Source organism: Oreochromis niloticus, linkage group LG13 (genome assembly GCF_001858045.2).
Source record: "Oreochromis niloticus isolate F11D_XX linkage group LG13, O_niloticus_UMD_NMBU, whole genome shotgun sequence".
NCBI lineage: Eukaryota > Metazoa > Chordata > Actinopteri > Cichliformes > Cichlidae > Oreochromis > Oreochromis niloticus.
This window is the reverse complement of record NC_031978.2, coordinates 10,162,491-10,188,301: the sequence shown is the minus strand read 5'-3', so window position 1 is coordinate 10,188,301 and position 25,811 is coordinate 10,162,491. Positions and strand designations below refer to the sequence as shown.

The 25,811-nt window shown below is 39.0% G+C and overlaps 1 protein-coding gene and 1 long non-coding RNA gene across 2 annotated transcripts; one reads left to right on the top strand and one right to left on the bottom strand.

Moving 5' to 3' along the window:
- Positions 1-28: 28 nt before the first annotated feature.
- desi2 (desumoylating isopeptidase 2) lies at positions 29-25,771 on the bottom strand. The gene is made up of 5 exons (XM_003438216.5): positions 25,164-25,771; positions 13,393-13,465; positions 13,075-13,168; positions 10,621-10,762; positions 29-3,079 (listed from the first exon to the last, which is right to left on the bottom strand). Exons 1-5 carry the CDS (start codon positions 25,200-25,202, stop codon positions 2,804-2,806), a joined length of 624 nt encoding a protein of 207 aa, XP_003438264.1. The 5' UTR covers positions 25,203-25,771; the 3' UTR covers positions 29-2,803.
- Positions 3,033-4,882, top strand: LOC112841995 (uncharacterized). The gene is made up of 2 exons (XR_003213543.1): positions 3,033-3,117; positions 4,723-4,882. It is a non-coding gene; the product is annotated as an uncharacterized LOC112841995 (long non-coding RNA).
- Positions 25,772-25,811: the final 40 nt, after the last annotated feature.

Below are 25,811 nucleotides of genomic sequence, written 5' to 3'. Positions count from 1 at the left end.
TATTTCTGAAATAACACAAACACAGTCACAGATTGTATATTTTCTTTAATAACTTTCCAACAGATACAAATGTGTTCGGCTCCATCTAAAGTCTCTGCAAGTTCACTGTGAAACGGCTGAAGTCAGTTTTTCTGTGTTTTGAATGATTGAGGTTTCCCGATCTGCATTCATAGCTCACAAATGTGGTACAAAAGTCTCACAAGTAATCACTTTAAAGGATATTTACTACTCTGAGAAAATAAATGCACATAAGGAATGAGGATGACTACAATTCATAGGTTGCCAACGTAAAACAAAAATTAAAGAAAAAAAAAAGTGACATTACAGCCATCTTTGGTCATTTTAATTTACTATACCTTAAATCACAAGTAAAATAATAACTAAGCTTGTTGGTGATTAGTGTTTAATGATTTATTGTGTATTTGTCAACAGACAGATGATTGTATCACAGCTGAAAACCACCTGAAGCTATGAAGGTTACAGGAAACCTCAATAACAGTACAAATAACAGCCAGCAGAGGGCGTCGTCAACAACAGTACGTGTGAGTGTGCATTATAAAGTTTATTTACTGAAACATGAAAATAACTTTTAAAAATTAAATCCTTTCACTTCAAATCAGATAAAATATGCTGGTCTTTGTGCGTTTTACAGGATTCCTGTAAAACTGCTTCAGTTTTGTTAGAAAGTCCCGAAAACAACATTTTTACCCGATAGTTGACACTGCGACAAAATGTTGCTAAAAATTAGCGTGAGCACAAAAAGAATAAAACTAATCTCTTAAAGATGCAGACGCATTTGTAAATACACCCTGAAAACAGTGCTACATTTGTTAAGATTGATATTTTTTTTGCAGTGTGTAAGAGATGTGTGGTAAATTTGGCCCAGTTGGCAGCTCGTTGAAACCGCTTATACTAAGTGGGGGCACACGCTCCTACATTCATGCACAGACAGGAGAAGAAAAGAAAAGGAAAAAGTGTGCAGGCTCGCAAACAAGCATACAGGATGTAAACAAAGCCTTTTCTTTAAATCTGAGCGAAGAGTAGAAAACTGCACTGCCACAGTGTGCTGCCGAAAAGCTCTATGGAGTGACAACTGCATTCGAAAAGCAACAGCGACGACGCAAATGAGCATGTGGCATAAAAAAGTTTAAAAGATCATATGTTACAAAGCCTTTTAGAGTCCTGAGTTTGACGGCAAAACAGACAAAAAGGCCAGTCTTTATTTTGTAGAAATACTATAAGGATTTTTTTTTTTAAAAAGAAAAAGAAAAAAAAGGGTATCCAAGATCAGTTAGTCTTCATTACATGTTTTCAGAACATCCATGGCTCTTGTTTGGGACAATACACAATATGCAGCATATGTCCCCTTGTTAACAGGATATATATTTGTCTGAGTAAATCATGAGGTTTTCCCCACCAATAACCTTCCGATAATCAAACTTAACTGTGCAGCGATGTTTCAAAACGGCACCACGTTGTGTCGCTCCCACCTGGACACAGTGTGAAGAAAAAGACTGTGAGAAGTGCAGGCTGAAGAGAGGTCAGTTAAAGAAGAGCTCGTCTGCTTTCGCTTCTTCTTCAGACACATTTTTATACATTACAGACTGACATTGTGTCCTAAGTGTGAGCGCGGACCTCGAATTTTTCGGATAAAACGTTTTGCTTTACACTTTTAAACTACTGGGAGATTTCCAGAACAACCAGAGTCTTCTACGGTTGACCAACGGAACACTTGTGGGTGCTCTAAGGCACCTTGGCAGCTGCTACTGAGAAAGAAATGTTTCCCCTCTTAAATCACTCTCCCTGCACTAGAACCTAACTACAAAATGATTTAGAAACATTTTACATTATTGGTGGTGAAATACTTGTTGCTACTTCATAATTATTAAGTAAATCCACTTCATTAGTTTGTTTTAATCAAAGCATGTGAGGTTATTCAGGATGGGGGGAGGGGGTCTGACATCATAGAAGAGAGGCAGGGGTCTCTGTGAAGCTAAGAAAGTCTTATGGATTGACAGTGGTTCTGGATCTGTTTGTTCTTGTCTATGCAGCTGATTGTAGTTCTGGTTTAGGCTGTTTACAAACCTACAGCCTGCTGTAATAAAAAAAAAAAAAAAGGCAGAGGATCCAGCAATTTGAGGCAAAGGGTAAGAGTTCCTGAAATCCACCTGTTACTTTCAGGATTTTAGCAGCCACCTGTCCCAGACCAGATCTGAAATACAGCAGGTGGCAGTGGAAACATTTACCAGCCACAGATCAAATGATATCAGCGCTCAGGTCCTGGACATTTAAAACCACCAATAACTGGGAGGTCGCTCAAGTACTTAAAAGTATAAGGCAGAGCATCCAGCACTTTTAATTTCTGTAGCGGTCCTCTGACATTTTTAACACAGCCATAAGCCTTAACAAAGCTAAATCATACCCTTTTGGTGAGGATCAACACCACTGATAAATAAAGCACTGGTATAGTTTGGATGTGGCTGGTAAACACATGAAGGAATTTGGCAGGTAAAATAATGAAAACATATTTAATGTGAAAAAGTTAAAATCTCAGATTGTTGAGAGCGATGACCACAGGTTTCCCGTCTTTGTCAGCAATAAGAGCTCCTTTCTTCGGCAGGAAAAAAAACACTTCACTGCTCTGGATTTCTTCATGTGTTTGGCTGACACCCCACCATGAGCGAGGATAAGTCTGACAGGACCTTTGGCTGTAGATAGATCCATCAACTGCAGCAGGTTTTCTGTTACCTGGCTGCCAATGTAACGAGTCCAGCCTCCAGTTTCCCAGCATGCCGTGCAGCCTCTACCTGCGGGGCTGGTGGCGAGAGTGACGAGGCAAGGAGGAGGAAGGGCTGGAGGACGAAGAAGGTGAGCAGGGTGACATGGAGGCCAGGGAGGCTGTGGCGGCGGCATCCTCTGCCTCCTCCAGTTCACCTCCGTGGAGCTCCTGGCTCACACTGGACTGTAAGGCAGCTGGGGTCAGCCACTCTTTGGGCAGGCAGCTCTGGAGGAATGGCACGCAGGAGCTGAAGTAGGCCAGGCGATTGACCCAGCGAGGGATCTCCCTGCCACACAGGATCTGAGAAGAAAGACAGGAAGGAAGAAGGGAAAGTTTTAGTAAGTTCAGTACACAAGAAGTGACTCCTTAAAGCAAATGTAGATTCTTTTTTATGTGAATGAATAATATTACATTTTTCAACTCCACGTAAGTCGTCAAAATCAAGGAAAAAAGTAATCAGTCGTGTTTAGTGCCTTTCACTTACATGTTTTGTTATGGTTTGCAGTTTTGGGGTACGTAATAAACTATATTCACACAAAAACAGCACAGACCCCTTTTCGCCTAGTAACTTCATATCTGTACTTTAACAAAAACACTTGTTACTCCAGCTACTAAAGAACTTCAAACCTCAGGCTGCAATACAGCCACAACGGCAAATGAAACTAAGTACAGTAAAATTAAATCAAAGAAGTCATTTCAGACACAAAAGCTCCATCCACCTGCTATTCAAGTCGTTTTTTTTTAGGGACAGAATAAAGTTTGCTTAAAGGGAGGTGGAAGGGAACTACAATGACTCCTCTCAGACAGAAGATGAACTGAGGATCTGCACAAAGACCCAGTACATGACAAACAAGGGTTAAACTGATCTGCAAATCATGCAGCGCTACTATTTTTGTGTCTAACAGTACAAATAACTGACCATAACTGGTGTATTTTAATTAGTAGTCAATACCAGTGGTCCCTAACCTTTTGTGCGCCACAGACTGGTTTATGTCTGACAATATTTTCATGGACCGGCCTTTAAGGTGTCGCGGATAAATACAACAAAATAAAACCAGTACTGGTACCAAAAAAGATTTATTCATAACACACGGGAAAAGACCCAGGAAAACAGAGTTAAAGATAACACGGGAAAAAAAAATAATGATGAAAACCAATAAAAACCCCGAAAGCCATAAATTTCACACCCGCGCCTCAACTCTCGCGGCCGCTGGGCAATACAATACCAATACAAATCACTGGTTACTAGACTGACAGAAAAATCAAAGGTTTACTTAAATTCAACTTATGTATGAAGCTTCAGTTCAAAAGAAAATCTGTCTCAATTAGCTTACATTATAGAGTAAAGAACGAACCGAATGAGAGAGAAAAGATGAACGATAGAATAATGCTACCAAGTCCTTTTAACGGGAAAATACCTTGAGAAGGAAGTATGGGAGATTCTGCCACTGAGAAACACATTTTTGCCATCCTTAAGTCAAAATTTCAGGATGTTATCTAGAACATTCAGATCATCTTAAAATTTGAGTTAAGTATCTAAAAATGTCAACTTATAAACTTAAACTTCTGGGAAAATAACTGGAAATTGAAAAGAATTCATTGAAATTGCGAGTCAAGTCAAAATTTTGACTGGCAGGATTGTGTAGGGTTTTTGTTTCAGTGGTGGAAATAAGCTTCCATGGGGAAGAGAGTGAGGGACACGAGGAGAGAGAAAAGAGCTGCGTAGATAAAAAGTTGCAAAGTTTACTTCCACGTATTATATTATAGTATTTTCTGAATTTCCGTATCGCCAGTGAGTTGTGTCAATTGGCAAGTCAAGTGCTAGAGAATATAAAATAACTGACTATGCCAACACTGAGTGAGATTAAGAGCAGTAATAAGTATTAAATGATATTCAATGAGTCACTTCTGTCACTTCTTGGTTAGTTTGTTCTCCATTTCAGAGCACTTGTCAGTGTTGTGAGAATGCTGTGGAGGAAATGAATCTGAAACAATGACTGCATAACCAGAAACTACATCCTGCCTGTGTCTTGAACTTCCAGGAAACTGAATCAGATTTCCTGACTTTCTATGCCATAAATAAATCAGTAATATGACTCTGTGCTAGCGATTTCTCAACCTACTGTAACAGTTTGTTCACGAGTACGTCTAGTTGGACCTTTTTCAGTCTGTGGTTGATTTTTCTCTCTCACAATCTTCCTTAACAACTAACATGCTTGCACAGGCAGACACAGTCTGTGTTGGGGCTAATTATGATTACTCAGCACTATTAGAGGTTATTACAGCATAATGGGAAAAGTGGCTTCCAAGAAATTCAAAGTGTTTTCCCAGTGAAAGGGCTTAATTATGCTTCGATCAGAACATTTATTGAAGCTGCTGACGAGCTGCTTTTTCAGACGTGTAAGGAGATGGAGACAGTGGGTTTGCTTTTATCTACAAAAAAATTCTTACAAAGTGGCTGATTTTTGCTGATGATACTAGATTGCATAGTTTGTTTAGGCTCCAGCAATGAGGTTCTTCCACTTCTTCAGAGACTCTGCAAGGACTGCTCCTCGCAGAGGAGGAGGAGGTGGCCTACATTCACCAAAAGAACCATCTAAGCCTTAAATATCATCTGTTTCAGTGTTTGCTGACATGTGGCTGACATATAATAAACTGTAGCAATTCACACTACAGTCATGAAATATTCCTTTGCAATAATAAAATAAGTCTTCAGATCACCAACAGGCACTATTCATCCCATATAAAATGGTCTTTTCTAACTGAACATGGTGCCACTTAAGCTCATGTGTGTCTGAGCTTATCAATTCCTTTATCAATGACTGCAGGTGCTACAAAAAGGAGTCACGGCAGGAAGGGTAAAGTGGTCCAAAGTGTAATCTCTATAACAGGATTACTTCAAATGGGTTGGAAACATCACCAACAACAGAAACATTTTTCTATGCCATGTATTTGACACTATGCGTATGTGCACCACAAGCACTGCTGCTACTCTTTCCCAACCGAGCAGCTCATCCGTAAAGATTCTTAGCACAATTTTATTTGACTAAGAAAGCTTGAATGAAAATAAATATTCTTTCATTTTATCCAGTTTAGATGTTGACTGAGAGACTGATGCTACAACTGGAATTAGGGAGTAGTCTTTTTGGGATTTTAAACGATAAAGCAGTTGTATTTACACTGAAAGTCTGTGTAGATATTCCTTGTTTCCTCATTTACAATCAGACTTAAAAACAAACAAACAAACAAAAAAACAATAAGAGAAGTGCTAAAGAACCAGACTGATAAGCAGATTTGTTAATGACACTGGTATCAATGATATCTTATCAATTCCTATAAAGCGGTCCTTCACCTTTCGCGGCCTCGCTGTTTTGCGGATTTTTTTTGTGCAATTTTGCATGATTTTTTTTAAATTTTTTACAGCGCATTGTGTTCTGCGTCCTGATTGGCTGTAGACCATTGTCAATCAATCTCGCCCTGTGCCTTCTGTATAGTACAGAATACGTTCAGCTTGTCAAATTTACATAAATCTTCGATTGTTAGCAGTGTGACTCTGAAGTGATGTTCTGTATGTTTGTAAGCTTTCTCCCCAACAAACAAAACAATGTCAACGAAACGTTTTGCACCGTCAAAGACACCTGTGGGTGCCTTGGTTTGATTCTATAATACTGGACTTATTTTCCTACCAAGGTTTGAACTTTGAGAGTGTTTAAACAAGAGGGAAAAGTGTGAAAATGTTCATGCCTGTCTGAAAAAAGTGTATAAAGTGTGTAGTGAGGGGTTTTACAGCCTTAAAACATCTATAATAATTGTAAAAAATAAATTTGGCTACTTCGCGGATTTCACCTATCACGGATTATTTTTAGAACGTAACTCCCATGATAAACGAGGGACCACTGTATTCCTATATTTATTTTTATATTTTTGCATTCAATGCACTTATCTCTCTGTCACAAGAGCTAGACCTCCAGTGTGTCAAAATGGTGATCCTTCAACCTGAGTTTTTATTTTCAGGTAGAGAATGAAGTTACAGGATGGGACATCTTACAAACAAATAAATAAATAAATATAAAAAATAAATGATGAGCATGCCTCTGGTTTGGCTTCATCTTTGCCCTTGGACATTCATCATTATTTAATTGGAACCAGTTGGCTGCAACTTAGTTTTCAAAAGCCTGAGACAGTCAATTTTACACTCTGTGCAAGTTTAGGGTCTGTGGTGAAATTGCAAGCATGCTAAAGGATGGGATTTCCACAGATGACCTAAAAAGAGCAGAAGTGCTACCTGTGGTCCGCTGGTTCACAAGAAATCGATTTTAAATGAGAAATAAGTCAGGCATGACTGTAACTTTGAAATTCCTGTTTAATGATTCTTATCATACATTAGGTCTGGCGACATAACGAGAGAGAACCATTGATTTAAAGCTGGCAAAAGTCTTGCAAAGCCAAACACAGTTATACACATGCACCACATATGGTACTTAAAGATAATCCACTCCCACAGTCATGAGCATTTGGCTATGTTAGCTGAAGGTAGAGCTGGGCGATAAAACGATAACGATATGTATTGCGAAATAACTTTTTCTCGATAGAAAAATTAAACTATTGCGATAGACCTCATCTCTCTTGTCCTCTAAAAAAAAAAAAAAGAACAGCCAATCCAAATTAAGTAGCGCAGAGCCGAACCAATCACAGCCGCAGCGTCACGTCACATGACTTGTTACGTACAGCACAAGCACCAAGGCGCACATGTGTATTTGTTTTTGCAGCCGGGCCGCCCAGGTAATGAAGGAAATGAGTTTGCCGACTAGAGAAAAATCAACCGAGAGCGTGAGCGAAGGTTACCGAAGAAAAAACAGATGATGGTTCCAATGCTGGAGAGATTGTCAAACGGAAGGGCCACAGAAGTTCCGTAGTGTGAAGGTATTTCGGCTATTTCAAGTCTGACAAAAAACAGAGTAGCGCGCACTGTAAATTGTGCCGAAAGCAAGTCTGGATATACAATAAAGCGGTGCATGCTCAATCTCTGACTGAAAGCGCTAATTCGTCATTCGGCTTTTGTCAGACTAAAGTCACTGTTAAAACTGTTTGAAAAGCTAAGCTATACAACAAGGAGAGATTGATGCTACGTCCACACGTACCCGGGTATTTTTGAAAACGCAGATTTTTCTATGCGTTTGCACCTTTCGTCCACACGTAAACGGCGTTTTCAGTCACTGAAAACGGAGATTTCTAAAAACGCCTGCCAGGGTGGATATTTTCGAAAACTCCGTTTTTGCATTTACGTGTGGACAAGAAAAACGGAGAAAACGCAGCGTCAAAGGTGTGCGCCTTTTTTGACGTCACACTGTGCGCCACGTTATTGTTTCGGTGAAATGAATTTCTACAATACTGTTACTGTTAATTGTACTCTCTGCAGTGTTTAAATGCTTACATATACACACATAGTTACTGTCCCTCCACACATACGACTCGGTTCTGTTTCTATGCCCCATCTTTGTTTACTATTTCCTACCGAGGCTTCTAGACTTCTGATTGGCCAACATTTCTACACGGTTAGGAATATATCGCCACCTGTTGCTTTGGCATGTTCCTAGCAGCGTTTTCCTTCATTTCTGCGTTTACGTGTGGACGGGATTATTTTTTTAAACGAAAACGGAAAATCTCCGTTTTCAAAAATACCCGTGTACGTGTGGACGTAGCCTGAGAATTTCCTTTTCGTTCTCAGTTTATTTGATATTGACAAAAGTTAGTCAATTTTGTCTGTTCTTCTGTAAAACGACCTAAGATTTATTTTTAGAATTAAAATTTTGTTTCTAAGTGGAATTGACAATTTAGTGGTCTGTTTTGTTTGTTCTATTTTGAAACTTAAACGCTTTAGCGGCTGCCTTTTGTGTAGTTTACAATATTTGCCTTTATCTGAAACTGAAGTCTCATGTTCCTTAAGTACATCTACCCTGTTGAACTTATTATGGGAAATAAATATTTTAATTAAAACAAGCTGCTAATTATTTCACATTTTACTTGTGAGCAACGGCACATTTAAATCTTACAAATATAGTTATTTGGCTTATATCGTGATATATATCGTTATCGCCTGAAATGAAAAAAACATATCGTGATATGAAAAAATCTTATATCGCCCAGCTCTAGCTGAAGGATAAACTACTCACATGCTTTTGTGGCAAATCTATCAACACAACCAAACAGCTACATATTTAAATACTAAAGAGTCTCTTTGAACTCTTCAGCAATATGTACATGCTTTAAATGTGCTTATCATCTCGCAATGTGAAGGAATATTCCGCACATATCTGTGTTTCTGGAATAACCAATAGTAATGACCTTACTTTGAAACAAACAAACAGTATTCTGACTGGCTAGAGCCCCACACTGTGGCCAACATTTTATAAAACAGAGCCAAGTAAAGGTTTATAAATCTAGTTTTCTGGCAGACTACTAGGTCTACAATACTGAAAGGTTATTAGGAATTTCTACTGATCTACAGTTAGAGTTCAGTGGTCTGCAGGGAGCACAGTATTGATTTTTCAAAAACAAAACTGACATCTAAGACGTACACATCAAACATTCTTTCTGAAGATTTAATTTTTATGCTTGATCTTTCATGCATCCTGCATTCCTGCAACAACAATCAATGTGTCCTGCCATTTTTTACTGTCGCTTTGAGTCAGCCTCTCAAGGTAATGCAGTTACAGTAAGCATAAAAATCAAATCCTGAGATGGAAGATGGATGACTCTTGATGGTAAACCTGCATGTGTGCTTGATTTTATTTCCACGTACATGTCTGAATTTTATTCTATTGCACCGATGTGAAGTACTGTCTGCATTTAAGGTTTAGAAATTACCATGGTATGTTGTAAGGATGTGTCTTTTATTAATTGTCTGTGTTTCTACACGTTTGTGTGTGTGTTTACCAGCTGGCTCTGCATGTCTGGGCTTGTATCAGTGTCCTAATCCCCAACTCAGCATTAGATGCTAACTGTAAAACTCCCTGCTCATTAGTCACACCAGGATAAGCTGATTGAAATTAGGTGCGCGGGTGCGTGCGCGCGCACACACACACACACACACACACACACGTGTGTGTGTGTGTGTGTGTGTGTGTGTGTGTGTGTGTGTGTGTGTGTGTATTTATATCCTTGTGGGGACATCTCATTGATCTAATGCTTTCCCTCACCGCTTACCCTAACCATCAAAAATGAATGCCTAACCACCCTAAACCTAACTATAACCTAATTGTAACACTGACACTAAAACCACATTTTGAGCCTCAAAAATGCCTTCAAACTCGTGAGGACCAGGATTTTGATCCCCATAAGGGCTGTTGGTCCCCACAAGTATAGTAAACTTCCAATTTTTGGTCCCCACACAAAGATGTTAATACCCGTCCACACAGAGAGCGAGAGAGATAGATTTAAGTAACCCTTTAGAGGGGGGGTGATCTCTGTAAAGTTCCAAATGAACTTCAGAGTGGTTCGTTTATGGTGTGAACGTGATCTGAACCAACTACCAGGTATAATCTCTGATCTCACACAGCACTTTTTTCCTGTATTTACTGTTGTTGCTCCCACCCCAGACACATCTGACCAATGAGCGATCAGTCTCACATGGTTTTTTGAGTGATGCATTTTGGTTCGCTTGGTGTTTCTCTGTGTGAAAACAAACCAAATAATGGGAAAATCTACAAGTTTACAAACTCTTCAACTGATTTCAACCACAGTAAACAAACTATAGGTGCGAAATCACCGTAAGACTTGGCTTTTAAACTCAGCGCAGCTCAGAGTAATGTGCAATGAAATGGAGTGTTTTTTTAACCCACCTCCGACAGTGCTGAGGAGAAGTGGTTGCAGTTCTTGTGCATGAGGTGGTAGGCGTTGCCTTTGTACTCCTTCCCCATCTCTTCCACGATCCGTTCCACATCCTCTTCTGTGAAGTCTGTGCTTCCCAGGACAATAGCTTCTCTGCAGAGACAAACAGGCAGAAGGTACTGATGTTACTGAAAGAGCATCTTCTGGGAAAGAAATGTTTCTAATCCAATTCTACTTTTTACCATTTTCCTTTATTGATATATTCTTTACTGTTTGTCTTTACTGTTTCTGTGAGTGTGGTCTGGCTGAGCGTGACTGTTCCACTTCGTGTTGGAAAAAGCTGTCTGACAGCAGATAAAGTAGTGAAAAATGTTCAACACTGTGTGCATTTAAACCAACACTGATTTTTTTAACATTATATCCAGTACAACCATGTTGCACATTTTTTGAAGAAAACATTGACATATTTTTTGTGATTTTCCATTCAGCCAAAAAAATAAGTAGTGAACTTTAAAAACATTTTAAACGCGATCTGAGTTTTTGGCTTTAAAATCAAATGAAATAAAATGAAATGGAATTATGATGATTTTAGTATGAGAGAGTGCTTTATTCACTGGGATAGGCCTCAGCTCTGTGGATAATAAGCAGGCATTTGTCACAGATGATCCATATTTGGTCTAGTGGCCTGCTTGGAGACAGTTACTGTGTGTGCATATGTGTGTGTGTGACAGGCGGAGTCTGTCTAAAGCCACAGGGCAAATCAACTAGAGCAGAAGTAATACTCAGCAGCAGAGTAGGTCTGAGTAGACAAGCACAGAAACATACTGAACCGATTTTCTGAAATAGGATGTTGCGATTTGTACATTTGGGCTCCACATTCCTACAGCGCATCATGTGCATATTTCGCAGGATGGAAAAAAAACAAAAACAAATCAGAAACATTGCACATTTTGCTGCAGTCCACTACAAAAACAGCTTTTAAAAGACAGCTGGCGATATGGTAAAAAGCTGCACTGATTTGCAGTGTATTTGCAAAACTCTAATTATTAGACTATACTTGAAAAGTACATCAACAATTATGAATTTTATTTATTTTATTACAGCCAAACACTGTGTTCAAGCCTAAACACAATTTAGCCTGCTGAGTTAAATAAAATATTATTGCCCCCACAGATGTCATGAAAGTATAAATGATCCAAAAGAAAAATGTCCGACTTTCCAGCAGTAATAATATTTTTTTTTCTTTCTGTTGTAAAGGTTTAATACATCCAGCCTTGAGTGGCCATAAGTGGAACTGCAGTCTGCAATTTGTTAGCGTTACTTTTTCAGCTTCACCGCGTTCCTCAAAATAAAGCAAAAGAGAAAACTTGCAGTTTCAGTTCAAGATAAGCTGAGCTTTTTTCAAATCTCAATCTTCTGTTTTATTCAGTCTTTGACCAAGACATGAATCTCTAACTTATTTAGGGAACAAATCAGTGCTTTCTAACTTGGCCAATGGCTGATTGACCAAAACAGTCACTATACACGCTTACTGTATGTGCTACCAGAACCTACCAGCATCTCCACCTAAACCAAACTGGGCATTGTCAGTTGTCAAAAGACATTTGACACACTGCCTGAATTTCCAAACTGATCACTCCACACATAATCATATTGTGGAAGAATGACATGAACAATCAGCCATTTAATGAGCAGAATGGACTTAACTGAGATTGTCCTTGCCCAGCAAACAACCTAAAAGGCTGTTAATGGTTATTAAAACCTACAGCAAGTAAGTAATGTTAAGTGACTTCTAATAGCTGTTTAGATAGGTGCGTAAAAAATATGCGCCAGCATCATGCCTTTGGGGCAGAACCTGGCACTCTTAACTAGAAAATGTTCTAGCATAAACTTAAAAGTGGTCCCAGGTGTGCCTTGAACTTCAGCCTCCTAGGAACAAAAGATGGCTGTGTTTGTCTTTGTTGTTGTGGGTTGCTGGAAGATTTTGCAGCACGGATTTTCTATTTTTCCATGTTTAGAACTATTTCTACAGATTCCCAACAACTTCCCCTCCCTTGTGCGCCAGCTGGCAACCCTTGCAGTTACTCATTTTTCCAAAGATCCTGTGTTGCTTCAACCTACTGAGGTAACTGCACAGATAAGGGTGGACCCAAATAGATTTATGATACATTCCTCATTGGTTTATCATAGTAACTGAAGGGTTTTGGCATTATTTTACTGCCCAGCCCTTGCAGCATGAGCAACTGTTCTCTTGTCACTTCTGAGTTAAAAAGCTAATAGACTAACAAACTTCCGAGCCATAACCTGACTGACTCGCCATTTGATTAACATTCTACATTAAACAGGCCAACTCAACAAGCATGTTGCGAGCTGCCCAGGCTGTTGCGAAAGATATTTAGCAAAACAGAACACATGCATATCTGTGCTTGTATGTCTCATATAAACACCAATTATCCCACACTTACTTGAACTTAAAGGTCTCGCCAAGCTCAGTTGCATCACCTGGTGTAATCTCAAAGATCCCTGAGAATGGGTACGGGTGTCCGCCATAGGCAAACTCTAAACACACAAGAACACACAAATTTGAGCTGCTGATGTTACAAAAGCCATTAGCAGATAACATAGTTTTACATACACTATATATAAGTATGTTCAAACATGCCCGGAAGGGAACATAGTGGCGTGTATATATATCCTAGCTATAAAATAAGCATCCTCTCTGTAACACTATCCTTAGGCAGATGACTTGATGTAGGCGGAGTCTTATTTCTGGGTAACCTTACCTCTTCCATAGAGCTCAATCCCTGAATGAAAGACTCCGATGCCCAGAGAGCTGGTGAACTCATTGATCCAGTACTGAAGGCAGAAGGAGAAACACAGAATAACACATTTGTTAAATAACAGTAAAATAATAATGCATGTTTTCTACACCTATTGATTTCATACATTTTATTTTTTAGTCTACAAAATGTCAACGAAAACAATCCATCACAATTTCCCACAGGCCAACATGAAAGTTTTTCTTGTTAAACCGTTCAAAATGTAAACATATCATAGTAAAGTGAAAGAAGCAGCTAATTATTTAAGAAATCTGAACCAGCAACTATTAAAGCCTTTTCCTCGCTAAATGACTGGAATGATTCACTGTGATAAAATGTGATTTAATGAATTCAATTATTGTTTTAGTGGCAAGACAAATCACTACGCATAAAATTCAAATTATGTGCCCGGGGATCTGCATCATACTGCATGTGATTTATTTTTTTGTGATCAGGTCAGTTAAGGTGCTAGAAGAAGCACTGAAGCTCCAACAACAAGAATCAAATTAAACAATATGTGCTAAAACAATGTAGTATCAAATGTATGTGGATATTTTTCAGGAGGAAGACAACACCCTCCCCCTCACTGAGGCAGAAAGAAGGAATGAGGAGTATGCACAGAGAGCTCCAGGGCATCTCCAAATCCTTGCTGTTACAGACAGACAGTGAATCATTGCATAACTACAAGTGATAGTTCAATTTTTTGACCTCTGAAAGACGGGAAATTCCTTTAAAATGTAGCCTCCACTGCAATAAAGCCACAGACGGCAGCTGAAAAGGCAATATGTTTGACATCCTGCAGCTATGCAAACCTTATTACTGAATTGTCATTGTCCTATTGTACTTTGGCCTTTATCCAGTCTTCATATCAGAATAATCAAATTCAACGCAAGCTACAAAAAACATTTACAAACTTTTCTGTGGGTATTTATGACCACAGTTCAGATGTTATCCCTGATGCTTACACAAGATTTCTTTACATGCAGATAATGAAAGTCAAGCTGCACAAAAATAAATCAATAACTGCTGCACTAATCTTTGAAACTGCTATCCATCTTTTCTGTAGTATGTCTGTTAAACATTGTGTCTACAAGGTGATTGGGCAGGCTGTTGCTAGGCAGAATTTTCACTCAAAAAAACCATTATTTTATCACAAAAAATGGAGCAGAGGAGAGTGTTGGCGAAGCGTCTCAGAACTCTAAATCTAATATTTGTTCATACCTCAAAAATCTTTCTACATCTATACTGATCAATCCAGTATGCACTCTCAAACAAGCTGCAGGAAGATGCAAGTGTACTGATGTGATGCGACATGTATTCATTCAAACAATCACATGATTGGTCAGGACAGGTCTGAACCTAAAACCTTGTTGATGTTTCTTCAAACCAAATCAAGTGCTGATCAGCATGAATTAAAACATGCCAAGTTAACCAATAGCAGTTCCTTTCTGCCAGTGCACTGTAACAAAGGTGACAGATTTCTTACCATGCAAATCTGAGACAATTTTTTTTGTAGACTAAGTCTACAAAAAAATATACACCTACACTGTCATATAAAGAAATTAAGGTTTTCTAATCTGCAGTCCTGTGAAAAACTAAGCATAACCAATAAGTTAGTTGCTTGTAGAACCACCTTTACTAGCAATAACTTGAAGTAATTATTTTCTGTACGACTTTATTAGTCTCTCAAATTGTTGTGGAGGAATGTTGGCCTGTTCTTTTTTACAACATTGCTTCAGTTCACTGAGGTTTGCGAACACAACTCTCAAGGTTCACCACAGCATTTAAGACAGACTAAGCCATTGCAAAAGTGATTCTTTTTTTCAGCCATTATGTTGCAGATTTGCTGTTGTGTTTAGGATCGTTGTCCTGTTGCATGACTTAATTTTGGCTGAGCTTTAGCTGCTGGACAGATGGGCTCACATTTGATTCTAGAATAATTTGGTATACAGAGGAAGTCGGGGTCAACTCACTGACTTCAAGGTTTCCAGGTCTTACGGCTGCCAAACAAGCCCAAATAGTCACCCCTGTAACACCATACTTGGCAGCTTGGTCCTGGTAACACTTCCAAACAAGCCATAAATGTCTTTTTTCTAACTGTACTGCCATGACCTTTAACAGTTAACTAAGGCCTGTAGAGTCTGAGATGTAGCGCTTCGATTTTTAACAGTTTCTTTGAGCTCTGTGTTATGCTGACCATTTAAAGACATCGATTTTAAGTATTATTTGGATTTGTATATTATATTAGAGATTTCCATCTTACATATTTGAGGCATTACATGTGTTTAACCAGAGTGACAATAAACAAATTGATTAAATTTTATTAGTGTGTACACACAGAGGCTTTCCTTCTTGACATGGAAACAGCTTCCAATGCAAACTACAGTTATCAGGTATCACAGAAGACAGCATGCTATTTAAAACAGTCGACACATTTCCTGTCTGTCATTATGCAAATACATTATGTGGCTGCTTAAAGTCACTTGTGGCAGAGCTGCTGGTCTCTGCCACATCTGCAATGCAAAATATAACCTCTGTGGAATGTAAAAGTTTAAACACAAACTGATCACAAAGGCTTTGCGGATGCTACTTGCTGGATGCCCTTCTGGATGCAACGCTCCCCGTTTTTCCAGTCTTGGGAGCGGAAAAACAGCACTAGGAGTACACTGGATGTATCCTTCAAATCTACTAGAATATCTTAAACAGTTACATTGCACCTTAAACACTTTATCCACTATCTGATGTGCTTCTTTCATTTTTTGTTATTTGAATTCAGATGGTTGGGGCTGCCATGCTCATGGTGAAGCTCTGTGATTGAGATGACCATACTAGGATATCCTCTCACTGACATCATACAGAGCTAAGACCATCCAAATGCATGAAACCAAGCTGAAACCTAAGCTTTAGGCTTATAGGATTACTTGCACGGAGTCAGCCATGTTAAATATGCACACCAACCATTGTAACAGTATATGCAAAAAAAAAAAATCCTTATATTTTATATATATGTATAAAATAAGGAAACGCTTCACTGGTCCCTTTTCAAAGGTGTCATCTAATCTTTCAATTGGCTCAAGCGAACAGCACAATTTCACACCCTTAAACTTTATTTAGGGAACTGATTTAAAACAGAATCTGCATTCTGATCAAGTACAACATTTACTGAGCCTTTGGCACAACTTTTGTTTTTTCATACCCACATTTCAAACTTCTCATGCTGCCGGGTTTCTGTTTCCTGAACTACATATGGGTCAAACGTTGCACAAAGAAAGCCACAACACGAGTCTGTCAGTAGTTTTGTTTGAAGAAGCAAAAATGCCACTGTATATCCCCATTTTACCAGAGTCCAGCTACAGCTTGTGCATTTAGAGCTTGCAGACGTATCTCTCACTATAGAGACCTTTTTGATTTTGATAAAGGTCAGTGATAGAGGACCAACATCGAGTCCACAAACTAACACAATAAAGCATCTCATTTTTCCATTTCCTAACATTACTTCTGGAAGGGTTTTTCCCACCAAAGAGTTTCTCACATCAGCTGATCTCCTACGGATATGAAATCATGTCTGTATCAGATCTGTAGTGGTTTCTTTGAGCCCAGGAACAGCAGCCATCTGTGTGTGCACCAGCTGGTTCTCACAGACTGAGAAGCCTTGGCTGCTGGCTCCTTTTTAAAACATTTTCTACATTTCTGTTACAGTAATGGTGACAGAAGCCAGTTTAGAAAACTTGAACACACATCAGCATTTGAGCTGCAAAAAAAATAAACAGATACCCCCCAAAAAACCTCTTTAACTGACTTTATATAAGGCGAAGCATAAACAGCACGTTGGTGAACTAACACCCAGTGGCAGTGTAGTATGTGCCAATATGTCCTTGTAGAACGTGTGTAGGAGTTATTTTAAGAAAACTAATCTGCAAAAAAATGCAACATGACTGTCTCGCGCTCTGTTAACAGGAGTAACAAAGACAAATAGTCTACTACGCTGCTACTCCTCGCCCCTGTTGGTAGTGAACTAAGACTCTTATCTTAGACCTCATTACTTCAAAGCTTGTTAAAACCTGTGTGCTGTAGAGAACAGGCTGAGTGTTTATGAATGAATTAAAAGACAGATAATGAAAGGAACGGGAGACAGAGAGGTGGATGAATGCTTGCTGTAGTTTGCTCTGTAGTTTTCTTCTGTTTTTAAGTTGTTAAGATGTACACCGCTGATTTGAAAGTGTAGCGGAAACAAGCGGACTGAAACCAAGCTCAAAACAGAAATCGATGGAAGGAAGCTACTACCAGCCACAAGCTAGGTGCTGGTGAATTTTACCTTCATCTGCAATAATAGTTTGCCCTAGTTTTACCCACAAAGTTATCTGAAATCTCCCACGCAAAGTGCGTTACTTTTTTTTTCTTTTTTTAAACACTCAGCAGGTTTACACTGAACTAGGTAAATGATTAATAAAAAAATTAAGATCACTGCTGATTCCAAGTCACTGATTCCTGTGAGCTCTTTGTACTGCTGTCTGTTGATTTTATTAACACAAATGAGCAATTTTGACATTCCCATAACCTGTGGTGTAGCGTTAAGACATTTGCCTTACACACAAAGGATTTTTCAGATAGAGTGTTAAGATATTCATTCAGAATATTGTTCAGAGTTCAGATATTGTTTCCATTACTGTTAGCTTTAGATTGCATTGCATTAGTTTTTTTGTTTGTATATAATAAAGTGAATAGTGAGTGAGTGAATCAAATGTGAAGTTGTATTAAGAGACTGTTTATTATGGAAATAAAATCTCCAGTTTCATATGTCAGCTGTTAGCTCTAATTAAAATGATTGAGAGTACAGTAAATTAGGTCCAGTTCCAAACTCGGATTGTTTTTATTATGTAATTGTAGACAGAGTTGAAAGCTGCCATCATTGCAATGTTTAATGAATGATAACCATAAACATACACCCAAGCTATAGTACTATTTTAATCGGTTTTGATTTTTTCCCATTAGAGATGCTGCACTATATTCCACTAGCAGAGGTTTAAGTGGCTGTAGCAACACAGTACACTCCCAACTTACTTCTTTTGTGTTGGCCCATGTTACCTTGTAAACTAGGTGGCAAAAAAGAAAAGGAGGAATCATGACTGCTGCATGTCCCTAATTGATCCACACAAAGACACTGCAGCCAACACATAGCCTGCTCTGCTGAGTATCAGGCTACATTACACAGTTAAACCTAATATCCTAACATGTCCTCTCACACGCTTGGAGACAAAGAAACCCGTGGTGCTGGCTGGCAGGCAGACAGGTGGTGTGCAGATAATGCTGTCTCATTAGAGCAGTGCACTAAACCACTCAGAGCTGTCCAGGAAATCCACTTAGCTGAGATGTGAGCAGGACTGTGGGGAGGACCTGACAGAATGGGAATTGGGAAAAGCAGTGGTTTGGGGCTGAGGGGGCGCCTGTAATCATGTCTGTACATACACTCTTGACAGTCACGTGACATTATCGATCCTCAAAGGGGATGGGGACTTGTTATCAATCTTTTTGAGTAGATGCTCACAGTTGTGCTCCAAGAAGAACAACAGAGCAGGCAGACTCACACACACTGCATAAAATGCCACCATGATGATACTTTGAGATGAAGGTAAGGATCCTGAGTTGTTACTCAACTGTCTTGACCTCTGCAATCATCTGATCTTTGCAGTTTTCTCACCTTCTTTTACATGAAATGTCAGCCCTAAGCTTGCACCTCCCAATAAAACAGGCCCCATTGAGACCATCAAATAAACTGCATGACAAAACACAGCTTCCTTATTCACTTCTATGAGAACATCATCGTGGGACATTAGAGCTGTTTGCTCAAGTGGATGACTAAGAAGAAACAACCTATAAATTAGAAAACTGGTTTAAAGTGACATAATCATAAAAGTCATCTAAATATTTCCTGATTTATGACTGCTGTTCAGACATTTTTTTTTTTTATTTTTTTTTTTTATAAATGTGATACCGCTTTGGGGGTTTAAAAACATTAAAAGTGAAACAGTTTTGTTATCTCACTGACATTTTAATGTTGTAAGGGCTTAATGAATGCAGACATTATTACTGAGGTGAAGTATAACATTTTCTGAGAAGCCTTAAGAATTTCTACAGTTGTAAAGTGGCCTCACAAGAGCAAAACAACAGAGCCATCTCTTCTGTCCTTAAAGCGTCTTTAAGGACCTTTTTTTGTCCTTAAAGAATATTTTGGATGGTAAAATATTCTAACTGGAATTTTGGCAACATCAGAAAAAAACAGTCCAACATGAGTCCAAGTTAGTAAAAGAAGCATGTCACTCCTCATCTATCAGTGCTCTGTTATTCTCCAGTTTCCTTAAATCCAAGATTATATTTTGTAAGCTAAAACGATAGCCTCATAGAAATCCAATTTTTATTTTTTTTAATTAACTAAAATATTAACACTTTATTCCAGCTCAAAGAGAGTTATTGTGGAAATACACTACCACTACTTTTCTTATTTAGGAGCTACGATGCATTTGCAAAGCATGAAGCTAAATCACTTAGCTTAGATAGTCTGCTTTTCTCCAGACTTTACAAATACACCCATCTGGGCTTGATTATTAGATTATTATGTATTGTTAATATAATAATTGATGTTTTAAAGGTAAAATGTGCACAAAAACAAAAAATAAATAAACATTTGGGAAAATCTTTAAATTACTGTACACTGGGGATGTATCTACCTGATATTTGGTCTGATAGTGACCCAAAATGCTGGACTGGTATCAGTGATGAGTCAATCCGCTGTCCGATCCACTCACTTCAGTTCATGTTGTTCTCTTTTTACTTAATGCAACATCAGCGGCAGACAAGCTAGCGTATAATGGGGGAAAAAAAGCTCCACAAATAACTTCTATTTGTATCTTTCCAATGTGGACTGGTACTTGATACTGGTAAAGATTCATGGCTAAAATATGCATAGAACACAAGTAAAAGAAAACCCTGTTACTGGTGGCCCAGTAACAGTGACTCAATCTATAAGCTGATGGTCACCCACCAAGTGACTCAACCAGCCTCCAAGCAAATCAGTCAAACAACACTCACTGGGATTGATCTACGGTGCAGTAGAGCAAAACTAATGTTTTTTTCCTTGAATGCAAAACACATTTACACAGAACTTCCATACAAGTGCAGTACTATGCAACAGTTTTAGGCAGGTGTGAAAAAAATGGTGGTAAACAAAGAATGGTTCCAGAAATATAAATAATAATTTTTTTATCAGTTTTTTTAAATCAATATTTGGTGTTACTACCAACATCAATTCCTATAGGTACACTTGCACAAAGTCAAGGATTTTATAGGATCATAGTCAGAGGTATGATCAACCAATTATACCAAACAGGTGCTAATGATCATCAATGTCGCACGTAGGTTGAAACACAGTCATTAACTGAAACAGAAGCAGCTGTGTAGGAGGCTTAAAACTAGGTGAGGAACAGCCAAACTCGGCTACCAAGGTGAGGTTGTGAAAGAGTTTCATTTCATGGCAAGATTGAGCACATCAACAAGCACAAGGTAGTATACTGCATCAGGAAGGTCTCTCCCAGACAAAGATTTCAAAGCAGACAGGGGTTTCAAGATGTGCTGTTCAAGCTGTTTTGAAGAAGCACAAAGAAACAGGCAACGCTGAGGATCGTAGACGCAGTGGTCGGCCAAGGAAACTTAGTGCAGCAGATGAAAGAACATCAAGCTTGTTACTAGAGCTGGGCGATAGAACAATAACGATATGTATTGCGAAATAACCTTTTCTCGATAGAAAAATTAAACTATTGCGATAGGCCTCATCTCTCTTGTCCTCTTAAAAAAAGGAAAAAAAGAACAGCCAATCAAAATTAAGTAGCGCAGAGCCGAACCAATCACAGCCGCAGCGTCACGTCACGTGACTTGTTACGTACAGCACAAGCGCCAAGGCGCACATGTGTATTTGTTTGGGAAGCAGCCAGCCGGGCTGCCCAGGTAATGGAGGAAATGAGTGTGCCGACTAGAGAAAAATCAACCGAGAGCGTGAGCGAAGGTTACTGAAGAAAAAACAGATGACGGTTCCAATGCCGGAGAGCTTGTCGAACGGAAGGGCCACAGAAGTTCCGTAGTGTGAAGGTATTTCGGCTATTTCAAGTCTGACAAAAAACAGAGCAGTGCGCACTGTAAATTGTGCCGAAAGCAAGTCTGGAAATACAATAAAGCGGTGCATGCTCAATCTCTGACTGAAAGCGCTAATTCGTCATTCGGCTTTTGTCAGACTAAAGTAACTGTTAAAACTGTTTGAAAAGCTAAGCTATACAACAAGGAGAGATTGAGAATTTCCTTTTAGTTCTCAGTTTATTTGATATTGACAAAAGTTAGTCAATTTTGTCTGTTCTTCTGTAAAACAAACTAAGATTTATTTTTAGAATTAAAATTTTGTTTGTAAGTGGAATTGACAATTTAGTAGTCTGTTTTGTTTGTTCTATTTTGAAACTTAAACGCTTTAGCGGCTGCCTTTTGTGTAGTTTGCAATATTTGCCTTTATTTATCTGAAACTGAAGTCTCATGTTCCTTAAGTACATCTACCCTGTTGAACTTATTATGGGAAATAAATATTTTAATTAAAACAAGCTGCTAATTATTTCACATTTTACTTGTGAGCAACGGCACATTTAAATCTTACAAATATAGTTATTTGGCTTATATCGTGATATATATCGTTATTGCCTGAAATGAAAAAAACATATCGTGATATGAAAAAATCTTATATCGCCCAGCTCTACTTGTTACCCTTCGAAATCAGAAGATGTCCAGCAGTGCCATCAGCTCAGAACTGGCAGAAACCAGTGGGACCCAAGTGCACCCAGCTATTGTCCGGAGAAGACTAGCCAGAATTGGTCTTCATGGAAGAGCTGCAGCCAAAAAAGCCATACCTCTGATGTGGAAACAAGGCCAAGCAACTCAAGCATGCATGAAAACATAGGAACCGGGGTGCAGAAAAATAGCAGCAGGTGCTCTGGACTGATGAGTCAAAATTTGAAATATTTGGCAGTAGCACAAAGCAGTTTGTTTGTCGAAGGGCTGGAGAGCGGTACCATAATGAGTGTGTGCAGGCAACATGGTGGAGGTTCATTGAACGTTTGGGGCTGCATTTCTGCAAATGGAGATTTGGTCAGGATTAATGGCGTTCTCAATGCTGAGAAATACAGACAGATACTTATCCATCATGCAATACCATCAGAGAGGCATATGATTGGCCCCAAATTTATTCTGCAGCAGGACAACGACCCCAAATATACAGCTAAAGTCATTAAGAACTAGCTTCAACGTAAAGAAGAACAGGAAGTACTGTAAGTCGAGTGTGTCTGAGATTGCATGAAGAGACAGAAGGATGTGAGGAAGCCTACATCCACAGAAGATCTGTGGTTAGTTCTCCAGGATGTTTGGAACAACCTACCAGACGAGTTCCTTCAAAAACTGTGTGCAAGTGTGCCTAAAAGAATTGATGCTGTTTTGAAGGGAAAGGGTGGTCACACTAAATTTTGATTTGATTCAGATTTCTCTTGTTTATTCACTCCATTTTGTTGCTTGCTGAAAATAAATGATTAGCACTTCCGTCTTTGAAAGCATTCTTTGTTTACAGCATTTTTTCACACCTGCCAAAAACTTTTGCACAGTACTGTATAATTACACTCAAACTGAGGTGCAAAACCATTAGTTCTGCTGTACTGTTATTATCGTCTTGGGGGCCATTGCATGTACAAAGCAAAACTGATTTTACTTAGGTCAACTGTCAAAAGTGAAGGAAAGGAAGCCAATTAACAATCAGCAGACAGCAAAATGTACCCACCAGTCAGTGATCATGCCACTAGCAGTTCACCCCTCCTACAGTACTTAGGTCTGAACTGTCTGATTAAAAGAAAGAGGAAGCCTTTAAAAAGTGCTGGAATGAATGACTGGACTCCTGCCACAGTGTGAATGTTTGCTGCGGCACTAGTTTCCACACAAACATCACATATATGCATGGCTCAGAGCTGATCTTTAGGCAGAAGCAAAAAACACACACAATTTCTTCTGCATGCAAAATATGTCCTTCCGTCTCTACTGTTGATTCTCAAATATATTCTAAAAATCCTATGCATGTGTCTTTTAGATGTGTATGAGTAGCTTCTGAAAGCAACGGCCCCTGCAGCTATTCACATGAATGGAAGCAAGACAGAAATAAAAGCTCTTCAGACTTTACAGAGAATGGAAGTCATGTGGAAAGCAAGAGAAAGTGAAAGAAAGTAATGAAGAGAACAGGAAAGGAGAAAAAGGGAATAAAGGATAAGAACCTAAGGAAGAAAGGAATGAATATATACTAATGTATATAATATGTAATCGTGCAACACACTACTCTTTCTACTGACTCTCAAAGGTCTGTTTAATAACTCTCTGGCTTTCAATGTTAATCCATTTCCACCCATGTGACCCCAAACCTCTGCAGATATATTGACCAGCAGCTGCAGAGGGACATCAATAAATAGAACAAAAGCAGGACCAAGAAGAAAAGAATCGAGTCCTAAAAAAGGCCCTTTACATTTTACCAGGAAGTAACATGTTCAAGTAAGGAAGACCGACATGATTTACGATGCACAGGTCACAAAGGAATAACAGCATCTAAATGCAGCAAAAGCCAAGTGTACATACACAGGATGTTGTGGTTTTCCAGCCAGGAGTTCATACACACTGTCCCACAACAGTACCCCGATCTGTTTTATATCCTCAAGCTAGACCAACTTTAAATGTAATCTTCAGCCATATTAAAGCCATATCAATCAATGATTCATCAATACATCAATTTCCAGAACCCATCCCCACTGACTCATCCCAGCATGGTGACAACATAGTGACTCAAATTATTGAACCTCAGACTAACGCTATAACAAAGAGTCAATAGCATGTCCTATGCAGTAGAAATTACCAGGCGACTTTCACATCTGCTTTTGGTTTGGTGTTTAGAGTGAACTGAAATCCTTAAGATGCAAAACTAGGCTTAGTTAAATAGTGACTTCCTGTAAAGCCTAAACTTTTAATAGTTTTTTGTTTTGTTTTTTGTCTGTAGTCCACAGTGGACCAGTTTTGTGGCAGTCCTATCATGGAAAATAATTAAAACATAGCCAGAACAAACGGAGATTAAATATATGGACCAGCAAGTCAGCTGTGGGTTTCAAGTTGCTTAATTTTCGTTCTTGAATCTTTTCACACTGCTTTTCCTGTCGCCATTTGCAAACCGGCTTATTTTGTTTGCACTGAACAGACACCAAAACAATGTTGGAACTAATACAAATAGACAAAAACCTTTCTACAAGCATCATACGATACAATAAAGCGTACATGAATTGGTTCAGCCTTTTGCAACCCTGTGTCACTCACTGTTTTGCAAGAAAACAACTGAGGGGAAATAAGCAAACTAATTACGAAAGATGAAACTGCGTTAAACAGCAATTGCTTTGGTGTTGTGTGAGTATGCCGAATTGAAGAGTGGTTCGTAATCACGAAAAATGCTTTTAAGTGCTTTTCTTCCATTATTGGACATGTGCTGATAACCAACGAGGAATTAAAATCGCATTTTTATAACGCGCTTCAGCGTAGTGTCCCGGCAAAAATAATACTCATCTCAAACATACTTCTTAGATCAAGTAATAACAAATAACTAAGAAAACGTTCACGTTTCCGCTTCTACTTACCATATCATAGACATTTAGGATAATCGGCTCGTTTGCCATCACTGGGCATCAGGATTTTCTTCCCCCAGCGTCCCTTCTTCTCTCCGGTTTCTCTTCCTTCGGTGCGAGATCCAAACTCTCGCTCTCCTCTTATTATTATTATTATTATTATTCCTGGCTCTTTCACGAAAGATGTTCACCTTGGTAATTCAACTTCGCAACCCGGTGTAAAAACGTTAGAGTTCCGATGATGTTTTCACCGTCCAACATCTGACTGACTTTGTCTAAATATCCCCCGACAGAGCAGCAGCAGAGGCGGACAGATGAATCTATCGGTTACCAAAACTGACTTGCTAAACCTTATCGGCTACCGAGGTCGCCGCGAAAAAACACTGAGTTTACAGGGAGAATTTTCTCTTCCAGAAGACGCCGTGCCGCGGAAAAAAGTCAAATTCATTTTCCCAAACAAACTACTTAGCTAAATCACATAATGTAGGTACATAAAAAGGAAATTCCCTGTGTAAAAAAATGACTTGCTACTCCCTTATTAGCCCCGGCTAACGGTAGCAATGGAGCTGCAGGCAGGATGCGACTGCTGGGAGAAATTGGACGATGTTGAGGAGCAGAGCGATGAGCCCATCACTCTATTAATCTCCCTTAGCGCACTGA

Coding starts and splice junctions, on each gene's coding strand:
- desi2 (XM_003438216.5), bottom strand. CDS start 25,202: ATGGCAAACGAGCCGATTATCCTAAATGTCTATGATATG. Junction 13,466..25,163: donor TCCTAAATGTCTATGATATG/GTAAGTAGAAGC, acceptor TTCTGCCTTCAG/TACTGGATCAATGAGTTCAC. Junction 13,169..13,392: donor GATTGAGCTCTATGGAAGAG/GTAAGGTTACCC, acceptor TTGTGTGTTTAG/AGTTTGCCTATGGCGGACAC.